The following is a 22,470-nucleotide window of genomic DNA, read 5'->3' as shown; positions in this document are numbered from 1 at the left end:
CATTTTCCATTTATGCAACTCCTGTATTTTGGCATTTTTTTGCAGTCCACTTAGAATCCAACTTAGAAATCAATGTTTTCTTTATTGGCATTGATTGTTTTGAAATTTAAATGTCATTAACATGCTTGTGTTTTAATTTTCTTAATAAATATGGCTGTCAAGCCAGGATCTTGATGGTTTATTGTGGGTATGTTGTTTACATGAAGAAATCTGTGTTACAAGTTAAACAAAAATTCTATTAAGCAAATATATTTTGAATTAAAATATTTTTTGTCTTGCGTTTACATTAACTTTAAATTTAAATAGACAAAATTACAAGTTTCAGTATTTTAAATGCGATTAATCACGATTAATCACGATTAATTTTTTTCAAAAGGTGCGATTAATTAGTTATTTTTTTTAATCGATTGACAGCACTAATATATATATATATATATATATATATATATATATATATATATATATATATATATATATATATATATATATATATATATATAACCTATAACAAAAGCCAATCTATCTTTTTATTTAGTAAATGTATGTTTTTGTTTTTATTAATAATAAAATAATGTATAATAATAATAAATAATGTATTTTCTATTTCGGCTACTTAAAATTATATTAGGGCTACCAAAAACTGTAGAATGCCTGCCCGAGGGCTAACAGAAATTTCGAAATTTTGCGAGCCCTGACCTTCCATAACCATCATAGTTATAAACATGTACACCTATATGAATGAATATAATAGCATATCAAATGAATAGGTTGTGGATAGATTTGGAGACAATTTTATGAATATTAACATTTACTAAAACTGTTTTCTGGAAAGTATTTCCGCCATCTTGCCAACAACGACTGACATCTCGCATGGTTTAATGGGATCTCGATAACTGCAAGTTACACCTCTACAACAAGTTACACCCTTCTCTTGCATTCTGCAGACAGATACACTTGAAAGGATGCCCAAATTAAGAACATAAATAAAACTGATAATCTTTGATCAGTCTGCTTTGTACTGCATATGTGAATGACATTTTTGCCGACTCTTTCCTACAGAGATATTTAACAAATACATGCATGTTTTGGACTAATGTTCTTAATAAAAAATAAAATAAAATAAAATAAACAGCTACTTCAGTGAGATGGAAATCTGTGCATGATTAATTAAAATCAAGCACATAAAATAAAAATAAATAAATCATCCTAAACCCGAACAAGATGCAGAACAGGACAAAAGCAAAAAAATAAAAAATAAAATAAAATAAAAAAACATGAATCAGAGATGCAAGACAAACTGACAGGTATTATTATTTTTATTACTGGCATTGCCAATTGGACTGCACAAAACAAACATCACGCTATTCCATTGCCAGAAGTGACATGATAAACAAGCTTCAAGCTTAAATTAAGACATTTCAGCTATTAAAAGATGTGAAAATCTACATAAACCTCTAGAACAGATTTTATACAACCAGCAATAGCCTGGAGATCTCCTTTTTGTCATGGTGGGTCTTTGCAAAAACAGGAAACACTTAACATTATCTCAAAAGGGCCTGTTGAAGTAAATAACCAGTGGTGAACAGGGACAGATGGCACAAACATTACCTCCACCCATCGTTCAGCGCAAGCATTTAACTTTATCTGATAAAAGTCCTCGTCGGCCGTGCAATATTTAGAACCAAAGGCAAGACAAGTGGTTTACATCAAACAGTTTTCATGTTGAATTTGCGTTATCAGTCCATAAACATATGCAGTTAACCAAGTAAGACCGAACGTGGAAGTTTCATTAGTTATATGATGGGAATCAGCGGACATGAGGCATATTTATAGCACATGGTATAATCTCTTAGCTTTTGAGTGCTTGCACATTGATTTATCTACTGCCAGTAAAATAAACTGTAGATAACTTTACTTCCATGCCCATTGGCAAAACAATGTAGGCATGTTGCCAAGTTGTGATCCTGAACTTAGCATATTTTCAGTTAGCTTGGTCCTAATGCTAAATCAAACATGAGACTTTACTTTGGTTTGCATGAAAATGAACTCCACAATGAGCTAAATGAAAAATGGCCTGTTGATGAATGGGTTGATACTGTCTGTACCTGTACATAAGCCAACTGGATCAAATGCTCATGGCCATGTGAACCTGCCGTTGACTTTCAAACTAATGGCTTCTCGAATTCGAAAGCGGCAGTCGAGCACCTTGAGAACAGGCTGGACTATGACCTCTTATCACACGCGTCTCTGTTCACGTCTGGCACCAGCCGTGTTCTCCGTCTGTACGATTACACTCACACTGCTAACATTTGGACCGCTTCTCCTTGGATTCCTGAGATGATAAGCTGAGAGCAGTGTGGTGAATGCTCGGAAAAGCACATTCCTTTGTGAGACTGTTTAAAGCTCACAATCACTCTCACATTATTAGCTTTACATGATGGATAATCAAATGACACAACAAAGCTTCACCGTGAACATGCTTGACTTGAGAAGATAAATAAGTGTCATGAAATATGGCAATTTTCCATCAATTTCCTCTTTACAGCTGCATGTTTGCAGCACTTATCCCTGGCTTTCTCACTAGCACTGAGACATTGAGTCAAAGTCTCATATGCTCACCAAGGCAGCATTTATGTGATCAATAATACTGTAAAAACTGTACGCCTGTGGAATATTTATTTCAATACATTTTTTAAAAATGCTACTTATTCCTGGAATAGCAATACTTTAATTGCACAAAGCTGAAAACAGTTTTGCTACTTAATATATTATTTGTTGTTTTTTTCCAACAGAGTTTCTTAGAACTAGAAATCTGTCAGTCTATATTAATTAAATTTATCTTTTCATTGCAACCGTTTAATGCTGTTGAGCTATTTAAATATTGAAATAGTAGTTTAGGGCTGCATAATATATAGTTTAAGCAACGATATCGTAATGTACACATCTGTAATAGTCCAATCACAGGATCTGCAATGTCGAATCGAGACTGTAGTTGAGTAGGCATAAAAAAATACACATCATTCTGGAGTAGAGTGGTCCCTCGCTATAACATGGTTCACCTTTCACGACCTTGCAGTTTCGCAGATTTTTTTGTAATGCAATTCGACATGCTTTGTACAGCGCATTGTGTTCTGCGTCCTGATTGGCTATAGACCATTATCAATCAATCTCCTCTGTGTCTGCTGTACAGTGGAGAATGTGTTCAGCTTGCCAAGTTAACATAAATCTTTGATTGCTAGTAGTGTGAGATTCAAAAAGGATGCAAAAAGGGTTGTATAACTGTGCACAGCAAGACCAGCACAGAGGGGGTTGCACACCATGCAGTGCCATGCATTTTAGTATTGTAATCATAGGTTTATATCAAGGTAGGAATCGGCACCGAAAGTAGGCGGCTGTCTTCGGTGCCCAACTACGTTTTAGGACACTGTTCATATTTCTGCCGCGCAACAGAGTGCCATCTCAACATAATTTTTACTTTAAATAACAAGCAAATATGCGCCTCCGGTCTATGCAACTTCCAACTGTCATGTGCGCAGCGCATATGATGTGCGACCCCCTTAAAGATGGAGTCTGCTTTAGTTTTGTGGATCAGTGACTGCTGGAAAAAGAACATTACGCTGGATGCCAACATTATCCGAAAAAAGGTAAAACGCTTTATGAACATTTTGCTGACAGCGATGAATGTTTGCGCCTTAACAGGTTTTGATCTTTGGTTTGATTCTACTGAACTTATTTTTTACAAAGCTTTAAGAGTATTTACACAGAGTAAAAGTGTTAAAATGTTATTACCCGTCTGAGAAAAAGTGTATAAAGTGTGAAGTGAGAGGTTTTACAACCTTAAAACATCTATAATAATTGCTAAAGCCTTTTATTTCGTTGGTTTGTTGTTTTCGCCTTTTGTGGGCTATTTTTAATGTAACTCTCATGAATAACGAGGGACCACTGTAATTACGAAGTTTAACCATAAATGTACCACAACATTTTATAATTGGAATGTGCTTAAAAGCCTGTGACTGCGTACTGTGCATTTCAAGCCAGTTTAAATCATTTACTCGCATGAAATGACAATTTTAGAAACATTAACTGTATTAATGTGCATAGCAATGAAAATTAGACAGTTATTCAATTTACATTCAATATTCCATGTGTGTGCTTAAACACTGTTCAACTCGCATAAAAACCATAATGAATTCATTTCATTTCTTTACTGTATTTATCATTGCTTGAGATTTAGTTAATTACTTTTTATGCAGAAGCACTCCACTACAAATCCCACCTACTATCATCATCCAAAATTGTTCTAAAATTGTTTATTCTTTTCAAATAGAACTATTCATTTCATCTGGTAACACTGCACACAATATTTCAATATGTATTGCAGAAAAATAAAATATTGCAATGTCTGTTTTTTCCAATATCGTGCTACCCTAGTATAATTCCCTATTCAAAGAACAGGGCAAAATCTAACTAATAATTTAAACTAATAAGTTAACACAGGTTAAACTAATCGTAGCAAAAATATTTGTTTAATTGGCTATAACATGTTGTAAAAAAATAAATAATAAAAAAGATATCCTTCATTTGACAACTTCCTAAAAGCCTGTAATCTGATTTATTTTGTGAAAGACTTGGGTTGTGTTTCCCAGGAAAGTCAAAAGGATGTGACATTTACAAATTCTCCTGAGAGCCACTCTTTTGTTCCAAGACAAATGAAACAAAGGATTAAAAACAATGCTGGGGATCTTTTGTCAATGTGTCATGACAAAATAAAGAATTTATTTAAAGTACTATTGCCAGATCTATAGTGTATTGTCCCAAATACACTTTATAATCAACCAGTCATACCAGTGTAATCTTAATGACCTCATCTGACGTCATGGTAAGAGTTGTGCAAACATCTAAATATCACTATATATGATCAATGTTTTTTGAGTTTCAGGTTTCAAACAATTGACATTTTTCTTGTGTGTTTACTCTGTTTTTGAGAGCAAAGTGTGCATTGTAAATTTATATATTCTTTTAAACATCTCTCAGCAGGATTGATAGTGCTTGATATAGGTGTCTAGGCAAAGGTCTTGCCAACTTCTTTCTACTCTGCTATGAGTATATTATGGCACAAAATCATGGTCATACTTGTACCTTGGAGTACAAACTTACAGGCTCTTTAACTGCAAAAATTGAGGGTTCCATAGTAAAGAAATCTCTCTAAACAGGCTGTACAGTCCATAAAGGACCATCAAAGCTGCTTGCTCCAAAATGTGAAAGATGATGTGAATGAAATATTAAGCTTTTAATATTGGTCCATCCACCAGCCTACACCGGCGATTCCAGTTCAGGAGGGTGAAAGTACACTAAAGACATAATCTCCCTCTTAATCTCATTATTAGATTTTCAGCCATGTGGCATATTGATAAAACCCCAGTGAATAGAGAAGAGCTTGAGGGGCTGAAACGGAAGGCTCTGGATATCCATTCAGGGCTTTACCATTAGCACGGTCTGAGCGTGTGCTTTGCAGTGCTGCACTGTACAAAAGACATCCTGATAGAACTGCTGAGATTTCGAAGAGAAAATCCTTGGTTCGGTTACACGTAAATGCTCTGTGCAGATAAACAACAGCTGGTAAAGCCACTCTGTTATTCCCTAAAGCTTGATTTCACACATATTGAGATCTTTTTAAAATCTGGTTTTTGAACCAGTCCCCCAACCCCCAACAAAGCATACTTTCTACTCGTATAACCAACCGCTTCTTCCATAAAAAGCAAAGAGTCGTTTTGTGGGAAACTATTACATGGTGCCTCCCTTTGTTTAACAAAGTTCAGAAGCGAACGTCCCAATGAAAAACCAGAGGTTTCAGTAATAAATAACGGCATCTATTTTGCCAGAAACTGTTATAGATGGAGTCCATCTGTGGATTAACCTCAAAATAAATCCAAAAGATGTTGTCTAGGTCCAATCTAAAGCAACCCTGAACAATATGAGGGGCAAATATCTGTAGCTCTGGGAAATAATTTTGGTTTTATGGCTTTTATGGCTTCCAGTACTTTCTAATGCCAACCACATCTTTCTACTACACTACAGCTGTATCTGCTTAAACAATTGCAGAATGTGGGGTGGTTTACATTGGTCAGAACCGATATTAAACAGATTATAAAAGACAACAATGCAAAAAAACATAATTTGTACATGGTTCTGTAAAGAAGACTTAAAATAGACCTTCAATGCATAACTTTGAATCACATAACATTCATCCTCACATTCCACCAAACTCATCCACTCAAAAGGAATGTGCCTTTTAATCCCTTGAACTTGAATTCGGTCCTATGCCAAATCTCCTGGAGGAACTCTGCCGATAATTTGCTTCTGAACAGAGATAAAACAAGAGGGTGAAATAATTTTGTAAAGGCTAATGCGCATGAGGATTCAGGGAAAAGTTCAGAAAGTCTAGATTGGCAGTAATTATAGATCAGTGAGGTCTGTCTGCAAAAGTATAAAAGCTAAGAAGAGATTTTTCTTTTTTAAGAGCTGCCAATCAAAAAAGGTGACTGAACCAATTCCCAAAAAAAAACATTTATTTTTAGTTTTAAATTTAGAAATCAATTTTAGTTGCAGTAAAATTCATTAACATGTTTTCCTTAACATGTAAATTATGATTATGTGGCTTAATGAATAACATGTATAATATGTTATCACACTGAAAGCCCTTTTCCATTGTAAATGGACACTTTGCACAATTTACTTTAAATATTTATCTCTGTATGTATGTATGGCTTTTCCAGGCTATTTATTCTGGAGTACAATGAAATAACAAAAGTAAAATGGTTTGACTGCTTCAAATATTTTCCAACAAATTTCAAAACTTGTGAAATCTAATAAAACATCAATACAGTCATGTTTAGCTGTGGCAAAAAATACTAAACACTTAATGGACACTTCATTTAATCCACATGATGCAAAGTATTTTCAGTTCAGCGCAAATATCACCTCAAACACACAATTTTCATGGGCTTTGGTCTATATAATCTATAGAATTCATTATAACATGCAATTAAATATATTTTAAGACATGTCACTCGAAGGTTTTGAATTAGCAAGTGTAACGGTTATTATGGCGAATAAAGTCACACCTTCTAGTACAGGAGCCAATCAATAATTACTATAAATTGATGAGTCTCTGGGGAGACCAGACATAAATTTCTGCAGATTTTGTGTGATTCAAGTTTAAACTAAAGAGACAGTTGTTGTTTAATATTATTGTTGATTCATGGTATGAACTTAATCATGAGCTTGGCAAGCAATTTTGGAGAATTTGATGTTTCCCCATTCAGACAGAATGCCCAAGGATACTGAATAAGAGGCATTTCCAAGAAGGCTGCCGAGTGAAATGTCTTAAAGGGATTTTGCTCTAGATCAACGTTAAAATTCTTTCCGTGTTGGACATGAATAAGTAAATCGTTTGAATCAGAGTTAATTATTTTGTACTGTGAAGACAATATTTATCATTTTTTAAATATTAAAATTTATTTATTAATTTCTTTTCTTTTCGGCTTAGTCCCTTTATTAATCCGGGGTCGCTACAGCGGAATGAACCACCAACTTATCCACCACGTTTTACGCAGCAGATGCCCTTCCAACTGCAACCCATCTCTGGAAAACATCCATACACACTCATACACTACAGACAATTTAGCTTACCCAATTCACCTGTACCGCATGTCTTTGGACTGTGGTGGAAAACAGAGCACCCAGCGGAAACCCACGCAAACGTAGGATCCACGCAGAAACGCCAACTGACCCAGCCGAGGCTCGAACCAGCGGCCTTCTTGCTGTGAGGCAACAGCACTACCTTCTGTGCCATCGCGTTGCCTAAATATTAAAATTAAAAGGCAGAATTCCATTTGGATTTTGTCCTTGCATCTTCTTGACTTCACTTCCCTAATAAGACTAGCATCCCATCAATGCCACTAGAATCCTGCCAAAAACACGATTAAGAAATTTACATATGGTTCAGTGGACATGATTGACATATCAGGCTTTTTCAAATAATTAATCACATTAAATTAACAACACTACTTTTTTTTTCCACCATGACACTCCGTCTCCTTAAGATAACGTTCAGTAAATGAAAAAGCGTAGCAGAAATAAATTGATGTTTGTACACAATCAACACACACACACAAACACTTATCTGGGATGAGCTTCCTGAAGCACTTGTACTAACAGCTAGCGGTCTGCAGCAGTTTAGGGAGGCAGACATGTTTGATTCATCCTGACGGCTAATTTCTCAACCTGGAAAGCCTGTCATTACTTCACCACCGACAACTGTTACCGAGATGACTCATGCTGAATGCAATCTGAAAGCTCAGACTGTCTTAAGTCACTAAAGAGATACAGATGGGCCATCTTGTACCATCAAGTCTGTGCTTTATCAGACCACAAGTACATGCAGGGAAAACAAGGCAAATGGGAGTCTGGGATAGCTGTATTAGGATGTAATATGTGGACCAGAAGGGATATGAACTGGAGGTCAAATGGAGGAGGGGGGTGGTGTTTGGGGGCTAGATTTACTAATCTCAGAGAGTGGGGCAGCCGAGTCTGGTCTAATACAGAAACCCTGTACTTAATGCAGATACCTGCTGTGCCCATTCTTATCCGCTTTACGACTGCTGCCAGATTCACTCTGATTGGATGTCTAAGGTTTTTTGAGGTTATCTGGTTGGTCGTGGACTGAATAGATGAGAGCTGTAAATGTGATTGGTGAACTGAAAACAGAAATGATAAGAGGGTCAGTTGTTTCTGTGAACAATGAGCAGACATGTACAGTGGATCAAAATAAATGCTATTTTTGGTAATCGTTTTCATGTTTGGCTGGCATGACCAAAGATATAAAATGAATACACACCTGGCACTGTCGATTGAAGGTGCTATTTTTAAGGCAACCTACTTTTGGAAAGGCTACAGGACTGTTAGTCGGCCAGCCAAGACCGTCACCCTCTCCCTTTAAGGTTTGAATTAAGCAGCGACTTACGGTTCCGAGCGAGTATGAAAGGTGTCAGTCTCTGACAGAGTATATAAAGGAATTAGCGTCTGACCAGTCTGCTATGCCCTAGCATTACGGCTGAAAGAAGGGGGAAGGGATGTTATGCGTGTATTCAGTGAGAATATTTGAACCGAGTCTGTGAAAAAGCGTTCAACCCACAAAATAAATATCACACAGGAGACAGCCGCCTCTGCCATTTGAGGTTATACAATGTAGGGTTGTGTGTTTTACCCTCACATGGCAGAGACCCTGTTTCTAAATCCCCTGGCAGCCATATCTAACTGATGAGGTAATTTCAGAAAGCAGGGCTAGCTTTATCACTAGCCAGCCAACCCTACTACAGTAGTACTCCTACTACTCCTCAACCACTTTAACCTCTGCACTGGACACTGATTCCTCCCAGAATGGACACACTGACCTGAGGTGAACGCAAAAAAACCATTAACAACATTATAATGCCATTAATCTACATTCTTCTGTTGACTAAAGTTTTATGGGAAGACTAAAACGAGTCCTTATCTCCTCTGGCAGTTCGGGATAGATTTCACTGAAGGCTTCATCTTGTTGAAGGTTGCAGTTAATGCGGAAAAGAGCCAGGGTAAGGACACTAATTAAGAGCTGTGGACATGACTATGTTCCAGATGAGATAAATCCAGCCTGGTGGGAGTCTTGATGTGATTTGAAAAGACTTGGATGGGGAAAATAAATTGGGACGACTATTTAGTTTTCATAACACGTTAGCATTACGTTATCATCTTGACCTGCTCATTAGATGTAAGGCCACAGCTGAAGTAGGCTAAATGAGGCATTCACACAAGGTTTATTCTGACTTAAAAAAAAAAAAAAGTCTCATACAAAATGGAAAAAGCCTAAAAACATAATTAGGTGCAATTTTCACCAGTTTTATAATATTATAATGACAACATACACACTGTAATATGGCTTGAATTCCCTGAATTACAATTCAGGGTATATGGACAACAACTCACAGTTGAAAAAAACAATGATACTAACTTTATCATCATTCTGATGTGTTGCATATGTTGTATTTTATATTATTATAGTGATCAAAGTCTCTATATGGTCTGCGATGTAAACAAAACCATGAAAGGCATTGTTGTTACGTTTTAAGGCTATTTCACAGAGCCATGTCCACTTAAGCAGTGCTCAACAGCATTTTTTACCAAAAAAAAAAAAAAAAACTATTTAGCAGATTATTATGTTTATAGATGTATATTTTTAAAGATTTGTTGTTGGTGATTTTTGCCTTTACTGTGACAGAACAGTGTTTCAAAAGAAAAGGGGATGGTCTGTTGTCTGTGTGTTTTCTTACAGTGACATAAAAAAAAAAGTTACAGGTGAGTTGATGTGCATTAATTCTATATGTTATAGATATATATAGGCTGGAAAGCATGTTTTTTATGCAGGAATTTAACTGATTTATATCTCCTTAAAATACAAGATTAATGTAGCAAATTTTAATGCTCTCGTCGGCAGAGCAGAAAAAGCAGACAGTGTTGTTGTTAGAGCAGCCAGAGAAACTGACTCTCGCATTGCCTTCAGTGTGAACACAGTTACACCATGCCTTCAAATTATTAGGACTTCTCATTATTAGATGGGGTTGAAATTTATGCTTGAAAGTTCATCTGGTCTAAACAGTAAATGACACCATTGTGCTAATCTAGGCTCATCCAGGCCATTTTCATTTCCCCTTTCATTTGATCGCCTTTCTCTGGCAAACAAAGCACAAATCTGGATCTCTGCTTTTGATAAACAGAAAAACACTCATCAAGATAAGACTGCAAAACTGAAATCACATCCAAACAATCTGTAAAACTGTGCATTCAGGCCAAATTGTAGCATTATCCAACAACTTGGGATACAATATTTCCATTGCATCACCTAATTAAGGTAACAACTAATGTAATTTAAATAAGAACATCAGGGAGCATATTACCTAATTAAAAAGCTCATTAGAGACAAGCTAGTAAATAAAGAGATTGAACGGTCTAGTCGCTTACATGGGATAAGAGCCCTAAGCAGTGGAGGTTTTCCAAATGTTTTCTCAATGACTTAAGCAGACATGATGCGAGTCCATGAGCAGATAAAAGACAGCCCCCATTGTGTCAACATAGCAAAACTAGATTTGTGCGCACGAAGGGTCTGTTCTTAAAACTGAATGACAGAAGTCAAATTGTTCCACTATCCAGCAGAGATGCAATAAACCTGGGCTATAACAAGCTGCTTTTAATATCTTGTAACTTACACATAAGGACTGGAATTTCATGCCACCCTGAGCAAGAGGCTAGAAAAAGCTTTTTATGTTTCTCTCGAACATGCCAGAAATACCAACTAATGTAATATTAGCAGTATATCTTGCTCTTTGTTATGCAATGTGTTACGAGTAAACCAAGACTCTTGGAACTACAAACACATGAAGTGCTGGTAGAGTAACATCACACATATTACAAGAACTTGGCAATCAGTTGCTCTTATAAAAGTATTTATCCTGGCAGTTCTGATCTCCTGTTTTGCTCAAGAATAAAAGCCTGGCCTTACAAGAGAATTCCTGTACAGTTCTGGACTGACACACTAAGCCCGAAATAGAACCAGGAGGATATTTTGTTTCTCTTGTTCTTGATTACCTCTTTTTCCAGAAAACACCCTGTATGGCAAAGTACTGAAACAAGACTTTTGGTTGGTGAGTGTTGCAACTGATACAATACAAGCAAAAGTGATGATAAAATATAACTGAGAGGCATCAAAACCGAAAATGAAACAAAACTGATGTTTTCACAGTTACTTTCTTACTGTTACGATATTTAAGTATCATTAAACACTTCCTGTATTTCCCAAAACGTTTTGCATTTGGAGACAAATTCTGGCTACACAAAGATCAAACATACGATGCTAGATTACTGTGGAAGGCAAAAAGTTATTCAAAGTACTGTTAATAAAAACAACTTGTTTAAACAAATCGAATGAATGACTGCATGACCACCACCTACTGGCAGATTTGGTTTCTTTTAAAGTATTATTTCATTAAGACAAACAGTTTCATAATTCCATATTCTTTAAAATCACATTTCAGGGATAGTTCATCCAAAAAAAAAAAATAGTGTAACAAAGATATTTTGAAGAATGTTGTCAACCAACTGTTTGGGTTGCAAAATATAATCTGTAAACAGATCTAAATGCTAATTCAAATGCAGCTTCCTTTAGGTGATAAAATAATGGCTGCATCCCAAATCGCATGTGTTTATACACTTTTCTCAGACAGGCATTAACATTTTCACACTTTTCTCCCGTTTAAATACTCTCAATGTTTAAACCTTCGCAGAAAAATAAGTCCAGTATTGCATAATGACACCCTACAGCCGTGCAACTTCTACCATTCTTTAGCATGCCCAGAAGTTCAACTTTTTGTGTGATGATTAGCATGTTCCTCTGCCTTTTGGGTGCTACCGCAGGTGCCTTTGAAAGTGCAGAACGTTTTATAGCGAGGGACTACTGTACTTCCATACTATAAAGTGAGCTAAAAACATTATCCTAGCCGAGTAGTAAGTCTGAATTCATAGAATTCTAAAAAACAGTATGCAAGAAGTACCCGGATAACCTACAACTTCCGGCAAGATTCTGAAGTGTGCATCCGAAGGACACAACACTATCCCATTATGCAATGCAAGAGAGTTCATGAATGGGAGTGATGCAACTAACACGGGTAAAAAAGGGTTGATGGAAACACCAAGATGCACATAAATTTAGAAAATGTCCATTAAAAAAAATTTATGCGCAAAGCTGAGTAGGATAAACTTTATATTTGATCATAAAAAATGCACATAAACTATGAGGGAAACACTTTTACTAAACAAACTCTAGTATGCGCATTTAAAAAAAGTCACATGATTTTTTTTATTAGAGATCATGTGATGATAAAAATGTTTGTGAATGGGCAAACTAGCAGGCTGAGCATGCTGTAAAACATCTGAAATGTTGTTTTGGTCATTCTAAAACAGCAGTTTTAGTGTTATTATATTATTAATTACCTCCAGAACTATCTAGAGTTTCTGTGCTCCATGTATCACACCTTCAAACACCACTACGTGTTTATTGTGGGTCAGCATTTGTCTTCTGAAGTAATTTATTGAATAAGGAAAAGAAACACGCAACTTCTCCTTCTACAGCAAATTCTGCTTTTACTGTTGATATTTGGTGCCAGTAAATCAGGAAGTGACGATTTTGTTCTCTTTGACTCATTGGATGGAAACGCTGCGTTATTTGCACATCTTTTATGTAATATCCCAGTTTTGCACATGCATTTAATTTGCGTTTTTGGATGGAAACAAACTTTAGCTTGTGATTGGCTTGTTGCAGATTAATCAAAGCATCCCTAATATAAATGTAATACCAAACGGACAAAAACAAAAAGTCAAATAACGTCCATCTGACTGCACAATACAATCCCATTATATACAGCAGTTTCCAGCGCTGCCTTGTGAATAAATGAACCTAATAAGCTGATTTTATATAAAAGTATGTCAAAGTATTGTTTCTAGGCAACCACTGTTGTGCAAGCAAACACCCACCATTTAGTGCAGATAAAGACACTAAAGCGTGACTTAGCCTCCATACAAGAGGAAAATCAATATTATGAGCTGCGAATGTGGCTATGGTGAGATCGCTCTTAACACCATTCCACACGAATGTTCAGAATACCACTGTGACCATGAGCTGGCAGAAAGGATATTAAAACTCAGCTTAGCTCTGCGGTTAGATGATCACATAGAATTTCACAGTAATCTCTATCCGCTGACTCAGCCCAAGTGGCAATGATTTGGCAAGCCAAAACATGCAATTATAAGCAATACCGTTTCGTTTGAGCGCATTCCTATACCTCAGCCTGAGACTGATGTTGTCCTATTATAGGCTTAGCAATGATTGCTGAATCACATCTGGTGGCAGGAAGCTCCTCTGAGGCTTGCTTTTTGGGAGCATAGAAATTCTCAGCCTTAAAATTATACTCCCAGTTGTGACTCAGTCTTCATAGGAAAGCTGCAGACATGTCTGATTCTGAGTCATTCGCTCATCATGCAGCCTGGAACATTCACTGAAGTTGACTATAAAACATACCCCAGCAAATATATAAAACTATAAACACCAAAGGTGAGAATGTGTGGTGTTAAACAACCACTACATGCATGATCCACAATAGTATACAATACAAACACATAAACAAAGCAAATGAAAGTACTGTGTCATACTTACATCACTCTTCCTAAACTTTGCCTTCAGACTCTTCATATTAGTCCATTCAGATTCCAACTGATCCCAAGACGCCTGAATGAAATCAACTTTTAGTTAGTCATACTGTACACACACTTCCAAAGCAAACTGATGAATTAAACTAAGGATCAGGTCAGCACTGTTAATAATGGCAATACTAAGGAGCAAGCTTTTGGAGGCAAACACAGGGGTAGATCAAGTTACAGTGACCTCAGTTTCTGAATATAATGTGCGGCTACTGTGTGAATTTTACAATGTCAGAGTGTTTTCTGCTTCCTACAAAAACTAAAAGCTCGTATCAAGAGTCCAGACACTCTGTGAGCTCCATAAATACACTTAAACCGGGGTCATTGATATTCTTGGATCTTCCTGGGGAGTCTCTACGGGAAAGTGAAAAGTTTGGATGTAGTGCTCAGGAAAAAAACTCCCAACAAGATAAGAAAAGCAAACAGGAATGAGCGCGCGCTTCACTGTGAAACAATGGCAACATTGTGTCCAACTATAGCTGACAGGAATGATGATTGTAAACAACATTGGCATGTAAATGTAACGCTGCAGCGAAATTACTTATTTCACTCGGTAGCTTGAAGTCTGAAATACAGCGTTCTCAAGTTCAGCACTTTGAAACAGCTTGAAATGGGAAGGAAAGTACACGGGAAAAGAGTGTTTAGATTTTTGCACTTACCCACTTTGCAAAAGTTAAGCCGCGCGCGCACACACACAGACCTCAGGGGTTTGTTGTTAACACACTTTTCCGAGTGGTGTTAAGTGCTTCGTATACCATATAATGTAATTTGGATTCACGGATATTAGAAGAAAACGGCGGACAATTGCGGGTGCCGGGGCTAAAGGGGAGAAACCAGGAGCAAAGTTATTCACCGACAACAATCCATTCAAGTGGCGCTCGCGCTGCCTCTGATTGTTCCCCGGGCAGATAGAGTGACGTCACCGCCCATGTGTCCTCGTGACTACCGAGTTCCACTGTATACACTTTCAGCACACGAGACATGTTTTACTCCCCTCACTGTAGTAGCGGTCATGTTTCTAAAAAAAATTAAATAAATAATAATAATAATAATAATAATAAAATTCAGCTTGATCCTTCTTTAATTACAGGCATTTTTTACAACTTTATTTAATTCATTACATTTATAATAAATGTACAATATGTAAATTATAAAGGTAAATTATGCAGGGGATTTCCTCTAAATAAATAAATAAAAGTTGTAATTAATATTAATGATGTCCATTCGGTGTTTACATTAAATAAATCTGTTTTTTATGTGAATACACGCGGGTTTCTGAAGGAAATCACGTGACACTGTAGAATAAGCTGAACATTTAGAAACTATTTAATAAATATTTTTAAGTAGGCTGTTGCTTGATGACGAGAGATTACCTTAAAGTATTAACAACCTCAAAGTCAGGGGTGCCCCTTTTTCTTATGAAGGGACGAAAACCAAACTTGATTGAGGCTAGTGGGCGAAAGGTAAATATATGCTAGGTGGGGTAAATTACCATGAGTAATTTACCAATTTATTTGATAATGTTTAAAATGACAAGAAAACATTGCTTAATACTATAGTACATTTAACATTTTATAATGAACTTATAACAGTATAAGCAAAAACAATAAAATTTATTACAGAATTACACTTTTTGTCTTGATTTGCTTGCCAATATCCCGATATCTTCTGCATAGTCCTCTATCTGTCGAGTGACATTATTAACATTTTTAAAAGAAATCAAAATCATTTACATTTAATTAAAACATTTAATTTATGTTTGCTTTTTTGTAGCTCAGCAATAAAACAAACCAAAAAGTCATCAAATTAAAAATGAAGATCTCTGTGTTAGTCATTTAAACCTCCATTATACTTACTCTCCTCTCGCGGGATGGTGGGCCAAATCAGAAGTTGCAATAAGATAACTTGGGGCATCTCTGCTCAAGAGAACGGGAAGCGCATGTCAGGCTAATAAACAGTTTTATTGTGAACAATTAACTTGGCTACATTTAAATGAACAAATTGTAATTATAATGACTTTTCTTTCCTTAAAGTTATAGCCTTCTTTTCGTTCATCATTCTTGATATAACATTATTGAAAATGTCATTATTAGGCCTGTATTGCTTCGCATTCGTCAGTGTGTTGAATTATATTTTTGTGCATAATTATTTCTAAAAAAGCTCTCTGTTTAATCTTAAAACGTCTTTAATTTTCTAAAAAAATAAAAGTAAACAAATATTAAAAAAGCACACCAGAAAGCCGTTCATACACTGCATAACCAACGTCAGTAATCGCTCGAGAGCAGACATCTTTATGATTATGCGTATAAGCTATACATAGAAGGTGAGAGTGATATGCAATATCCTACTTTCCACTGGGACCATAAAAGTGTCCTCGGGGTCTGAAGCCAAGCGGGCGGATTCGTGACCTACAATCCGCATTAGTGCGGAAAGAAGGGCGCCGCGAGGTGGACACGAGCCCAATAATTTGAATAAAACCATATGCTTTGCAAAAACGTCTTGATAGAAAGCCTAAACACATGGCTACAAATACAACCGGGGCCCAGCGACTTATTTTGGGGTTAAAAAATAGCACTGACAGGACGAGTTTAATTGTTACTTTCCAAAATAAACCACCAGAGACAAATAAAAGCTTGTATTAGATTCACTGCAGCAACATCAAGCGCATTCATGCTTCGTTGTGTAATTTTGGCTTTCAGTGTAAGATAAAATGCGTTGACAGTAGGACTAATAGACTGACAAGCCTTGTAATTTTCTTCAGGGCTGCAACACATCTGTGGTCATGTGGCACCAGAACAAAGAATAACACTAATCCCACGCTTGTCTCTTAGGTTAGTGTGGCGGGCCTGTGCCTTGGTGGCCCATTGCCACAAGCAAAAGAGCAATCAACACAACAATAAGGTTAATCAAAAGGTTATTTTGGTTTCCCATCAAGAATATTGTCATGAGGAGAATATGTAAAGAATCCATAAAAATAAACACATCTACTGCATCAGGGTACAGGAAAATTACACACAACATTGTTAAACATCTAAATTGAACAATGTATGTAAAGCTTTTTAAAAAGTAGCCTGATGTTCAGAGGTGGACAGAGTACTGAATAGTCATACTTAAGTAAAAGTACCATTAGTGCAAGTAAAGTAAAATTGTCTGTTGTAAATATTACTTAAAGTTTAAGTAAAAAGTAGACCTTTCAAAACTACTCAAGAGTTGTGAGTAGTGAGTATTACGCTGTAAAAAGCTAATGCATTTACATGTACTTTGTGGATCTGTGTGTAAACATAACATTCTGTAGTGCATTTAGTTATTGCCCAAGCAGGCACACAACATCATAAGATATTATCATTAGGTTAGATTTAGGTTGTGATGTCAGGTGACCTAAATTCAATGTCTAGCCAACATCTAAGCACAACGTTTTATTGAAATCCAACAACGACGTCAAATGAAGGTTATATTTGGTTGATTTTAGGTTGTGTTAGAAAGTGACCAAAATCCAAAGTTGAGCCAACATCTTACACCAACATAATATTGACGTCAAATACTGACATTTATTCATCAGGTATGGCAACCAAAACCCAACATCTGATAGACATCAAAGTGGTAATGTCCACACAACATAAAGCTTTAAAAAATTTATCTCCTGTTTATCTAACCTACCTTCTGTTTTGCAACAGTCCAACCCACTCTTTAAGATCTCAAAACTCAGGGCTTCTGGTATATCTTGAATAGCAAAGTCGAATAAAGGAGGTCAAGCCTTCTCATATATGGTTTCTAAACTCTGGAATAGCCTTCCTGATAATGTCAGAGGCTCAGACACACTCTCGCAGTTCAAAACTAGATTAAAGACCTATCTTTTTAGTAAGATATACATTCAGTGCATCACTTAGCGGTATGATGAATGTGCCCCACGCAGGTTTTTCCATCTCGTTTTAATTATTCTTTTTATACCAGTAACAAGATGATCCCAAGGTTTTAATAATCCTGGACCAGGCTGTACCCTGAGTAGCTGCTGTGGTGGTCATGGAGGAGTGGAGAGCATGAGACTGATTTCTGTGACGCTTCAGGGACAGACGAGTCTTTGCTAAAGTCCAGCTTCCAGCCTCCGGCGCCTTGACAGCAGCTCTGCACAAGACGTTTAGCCAAAGGAGAAATGGTCATGCCCAACTGAGCCTAGTTTCTCTCTAGGTTTTTTCGTTTTTTACTTTCGCCAACTGATTAAGTTTTTTCCTCGCCACTGTTGCCTCTGGCTTGCATGGTTCGGGACCTGTAGAGCTGCACATCGATGGATTTGCTCTTCAGTGTTTGGACTCTCAGTAGTGATTATTAACCACACTGAACTGAACTAAACTGAACTGAACTTAAACTCTGAAAATTGAACTGACACTGTTTCAATTTACTATGATCTTCTATGTGAAGCTGCTTTGACACAATTTACATGGTAAAAGCGCTACACAAATAAAAGTGAATTAAATTGAATTGAACAACGTCAAGGTGTAACATCATTAGATGTTAATATTTGTTTGATTTTAGGTTGAACGTTGGCCTGATGTTGAGTTCTGACGTCAACCTGATTTTCGTTTCCAAACAAAATGCAACGTCCCCACATTGTCGGGGTGCAATGTCACTTCAAGGCAAGTAATCAATACTTAGAGAGCAATACTTCCAATTAAGCTTATTTAATTGCTACAACCAACCTGAGAATTGTTGACCATGTCCATCTCTTAATAAATACAAGGTATACCCTTCTTGTGATGGCTACTTTCAGCAGGATAATTTATTGTGCCACAAATCTCAGATAACCCCGCACTAGTTTTCTAAACATGACTGTGAGTTTACTAAACTAAATGACCTCCACATTCACCAGATCTCAGTCCAAATTGAGCCGCTTTGGGATGTGAGATTCGCATCACAGATGTGCAGCCAACAAAACTTCAACAACTGTGTGATGCTGTAATGTCAATATGGAGCAAAATCTGTTTCCAGGACATTGTTGAATCCATGCCATAAAGAAGTAACATGGGGGTTCAACTTTTAACAAACAAAGTGTGTCAAAAGAAGTGAAATGTGAGTGTAGAATTATAGAACATTCACTCCGCAAGTTATTGTAAAAATGATTTCATGAAATATTAAAACACTGCAAAAATTCTGGGTTCCACACAATTCCTTCATGCTGTCCCAACACAAATAAATTACTTTAACTTAATCGTTTTTACAAAATTTAAGTGGATTGTACACAAAACACATAAGTTGGCTTAAAAAAGAATTGTGTTGTCTCAACTCATTTTAAACAAACAGCAAAAAGTCATTTTTTGAGTGAATCCTGTGTTACTTCTTGAAAAGGTAAGTAAATGTGGTATACCCTTTTACAGCAAAAGTAAAATTAAAAGTTAATAAAGGCTGAAGGCAATGTGTGTCTGCACAGTTGAGGTGGCAGCTTAAACAAACCTTTCAGACAACTCGAAGAATAGGATTCATGAAAAACGAGATGAATATCCCAAATATGCAGTTCACTTTTTGCAGTGCAGTTTTTTATTAACCTTATATTAATTTATAAGAATAATGGATTGTGAGATGAGTAAATAAAAGTTCACATTTAAGCTAGAACTAAAGAATCCCACTAACACATCGTTCAAAACACATTGTACATGGTTTGTTGATGGGATGTTGCATTTTCACAGTCACACAGAGCAAAAATAATGAGGTATATGCACAGGGGTTTTTAATTTCAGCCAGCCAGCCTTAGTGCTTTCTTTGAGTCATCTTTCCATTATAAAATGGCCTCGTTTAAGGGCTGATTTCATAAAAAATTAAGGATCTTTACTGCCTAGTATTTATGACATAAAGTCCGTCTCAGACTGGCCAAGAAGCACTGTATTAAATTCTATTTTCTATTTTTATAATTTCCTATCATATTTTTAAAGATTATTATTTTACCCCAGTATTTCAGTTTTTCAATGGAGTTTCTGCTCTCACCTGCTGATCCAGATGGCACTATAGCAGTTACACAGTCTTTCATTGCTTAAGTCTATTTAACTGAATGTAGTTTAATTACATTACTGCATCTATGCTGTAAAAGAAACCTTGTTAAATTGAAAATAGTTACATTACTGGAAGTTTATCATTGGCTGAAAAACTCTAGCTGTGCATATTTCACATCTAATATAATATAAATCCAACATATAATATAATTAAATATAATTAGTAAATACCACTATATGAAGATAAGAGTCCAACAATGTAGTTAAAATACTCTCACACTATTTTTATATTATTAAGAGTTGTTTTTCCTAATTTTTGCTTCTAACACCATGCAGGATGTATACAGTTCAGTAAAAAAAAAAAAAAAAAAAAAAAAATAATTTATCAAGTTAGGCACCTCTCATATTTTCTCAAACATCAGACTTTTTTGCTGCCTATATGTCAACTACCTCCTTCTGATTTCTCTTGGGGATAGGAGAGCTATCAGACAATTAATAATATAACAAAATAACTGGCTTTACTTTCTAAACAAGTAACTCACATAGTTTCTTGAAAATTACAAAGTAATGTATTGTTACTTTACTAGTTACTTGAAAAAAGTAATCTGACTACATCACTTGTGTTACTTATAATGCATTATCCCAACAATGACTGAACAATAGCCAGAATTCAGCACTTGAGGTTCTGTTATCTCCACTGCAACCTTCATCCAGTGATGCCGGCATTTGTACAGCCTGACAGAATACCAAATGTCCTACACAGCACAGAATAATTAGAGCCTTTTCCAAAGACACGTGGTTCTGCATATTCATCGAATCGGGAATCTGCAGAGGGCTGTTTATTCCGCTTCCCTCACACTCATCTTCCTGGCCAATATACGACTTTATCCCTTCATAGAGTGGCTAAATTAAGTTAGGGATTGAAGGCAGGCTTAGAGGTGACACAACCCCTCACCTCACTTCAATAACTGAAGCTACAGGAGGATTCACCTGAGCTGACAATGTACCAAAGCTGCTGTGCGTCACAAACCAAGCAAGATGATGATAGTAATAACTTTTAAAAGACCCATAGTTTCATGATTTCCAGATAGTGTTTCTAGAGTGTCCAATAATTTGTTAAAATATTAATAGATTAAATAATAACAATGATTACAATAATAATAATAATATTAAACGATTAATAGTAAATATTTATGCACTGATTAATATGGAAGTGGCAATAAATAGTGCACAAAAACATGCATACTAGCATTTTAGCATTATATTAGCATATTACACTACCTGACAAAAGTCTCGTCTTCGATCTCAGTTGTAAGAGCAACCAATAATAACTTGACTTCTAGTTGATCATTTGGAAAAGTGGCAGAAGGTAGAATTTTCTAATCAATCATCTGTTGAACTGCATCCCAATCATCACAAGTACTGCAGAAGACCTATTGGAACCTGGATGGACCCAAGATTCTTACAGAAATCAGTCAAGTTTGGTGAAGGAAAATGGTTTGCTGGCCATTTACATTACAAACCAGAGGAGAGGGCAAATTCTTCAGGGACCGGTTGCACTAGCAGTGCATAAGTTAAAACGCAGCCTAGATGTGATTTAAAGGGACGCTAAGTTTTAATTTACGCACTGCTAGTACAACCGATCCCTGAAGAATTTGCCCTCTCCTCTGGCTTGTATTGTAATGGCCAGCACAAATGTCTTGATTTGTGTTGCACCACTGAACTTAGTTTAAATGTAACGCTACATTCCATCAAAATATTAACAGCAGCCTCCCCCCATGTATAAAGATAGAATAGAGATGACAGTGGGATTAGATTACATAGGGGAGCTTGCGATCATAATGAAGAATAATCTCCCTCTACTCACAGCCCTAATTTTCTCCCAAGTCTTGCATTTTTTTGGGGTTGGGAAAGAAGAGTTTAATTATTTTCAAGGAGTGTTTTGTGTTAATTGTATCCATCAATTACAACGAGAATTTCTTCATGACTGTGTTTTTCTCCCCGCTCTTTTCTCTTTTATGTGTAGGATTAAAAAATTCAAGTGTAATGTTTTGAGAATTTCATGTGTATTTTGCGTGCATTCATGGCTCACGATGCAGGTGTGTGCGTCGTCTGCTATTAGTGACTGACTGTAATTTAATGTACT

The 22,470-nt window shown here is 36.2% G+C and overlaps 1 protein-coding gene and 1 long non-coding RNA gene across 3 annotated transcripts in view; one reads left to right on the top strand and one right to left on the bottom strand.

Annotated features, from left to right (window-relative positions):
* rai14 (retinoic acid induced 14) overlaps positions 1-15,229 on the bottom strand; it is a 60,781-nt gene extending 45,552 nt beyond the window's left edge. The window contains exons 1-2 of one of the 2 annotated variants that reach the window (NM_001111217.2): positions 15,006-15,229; positions 14,303-14,374 (exon numbers count right to left, since the gene is read on the bottom strand). In NM_001111217.2, coding sequence (NP_001104687.2) covers positions 14,303-14,338 — 36 coding nt within the window. In that variant the 5' untranslated portion in view covers positions 14,339-14,374; positions 15,006-15,229. The remainder of the gene's footprint in view (positions 1-14,302; positions 14,375-15,005) is intronic. The other variant, XM_021468924.2, reaches the window with a different exon arrangement.
* LOC141379848 (uncharacterized) lies at positions 9,342-10,041 on the top strand. Its single transcript, XR_012396726.1, has 2 exons — positions 9,342-9,460; positions 9,569-10,041. It is a non-coding gene; the product is annotated as an uncharacterized lncRNA (long non-coding RNA).
* Positions 15,230-22,470: the final 7,241 nt, after the last annotated feature.

Source organism: Danio rerio, chromosome 21, assembly GCF_049306965.1.
Source record: "Danio rerio strain Tuebingen ecotype United States chromosome 21, GRCz12tu, whole genome shotgun sequence".
Classification (NCBI taxonomy): domain Eukaryota; kingdom Metazoa; phylum Chordata; class Actinopteri; order Cypriniformes; family Danionidae; genus Danio; species Danio rerio.
This window is presented reverse-complemented; position numbering and strand designations above follow the sequence as displayed.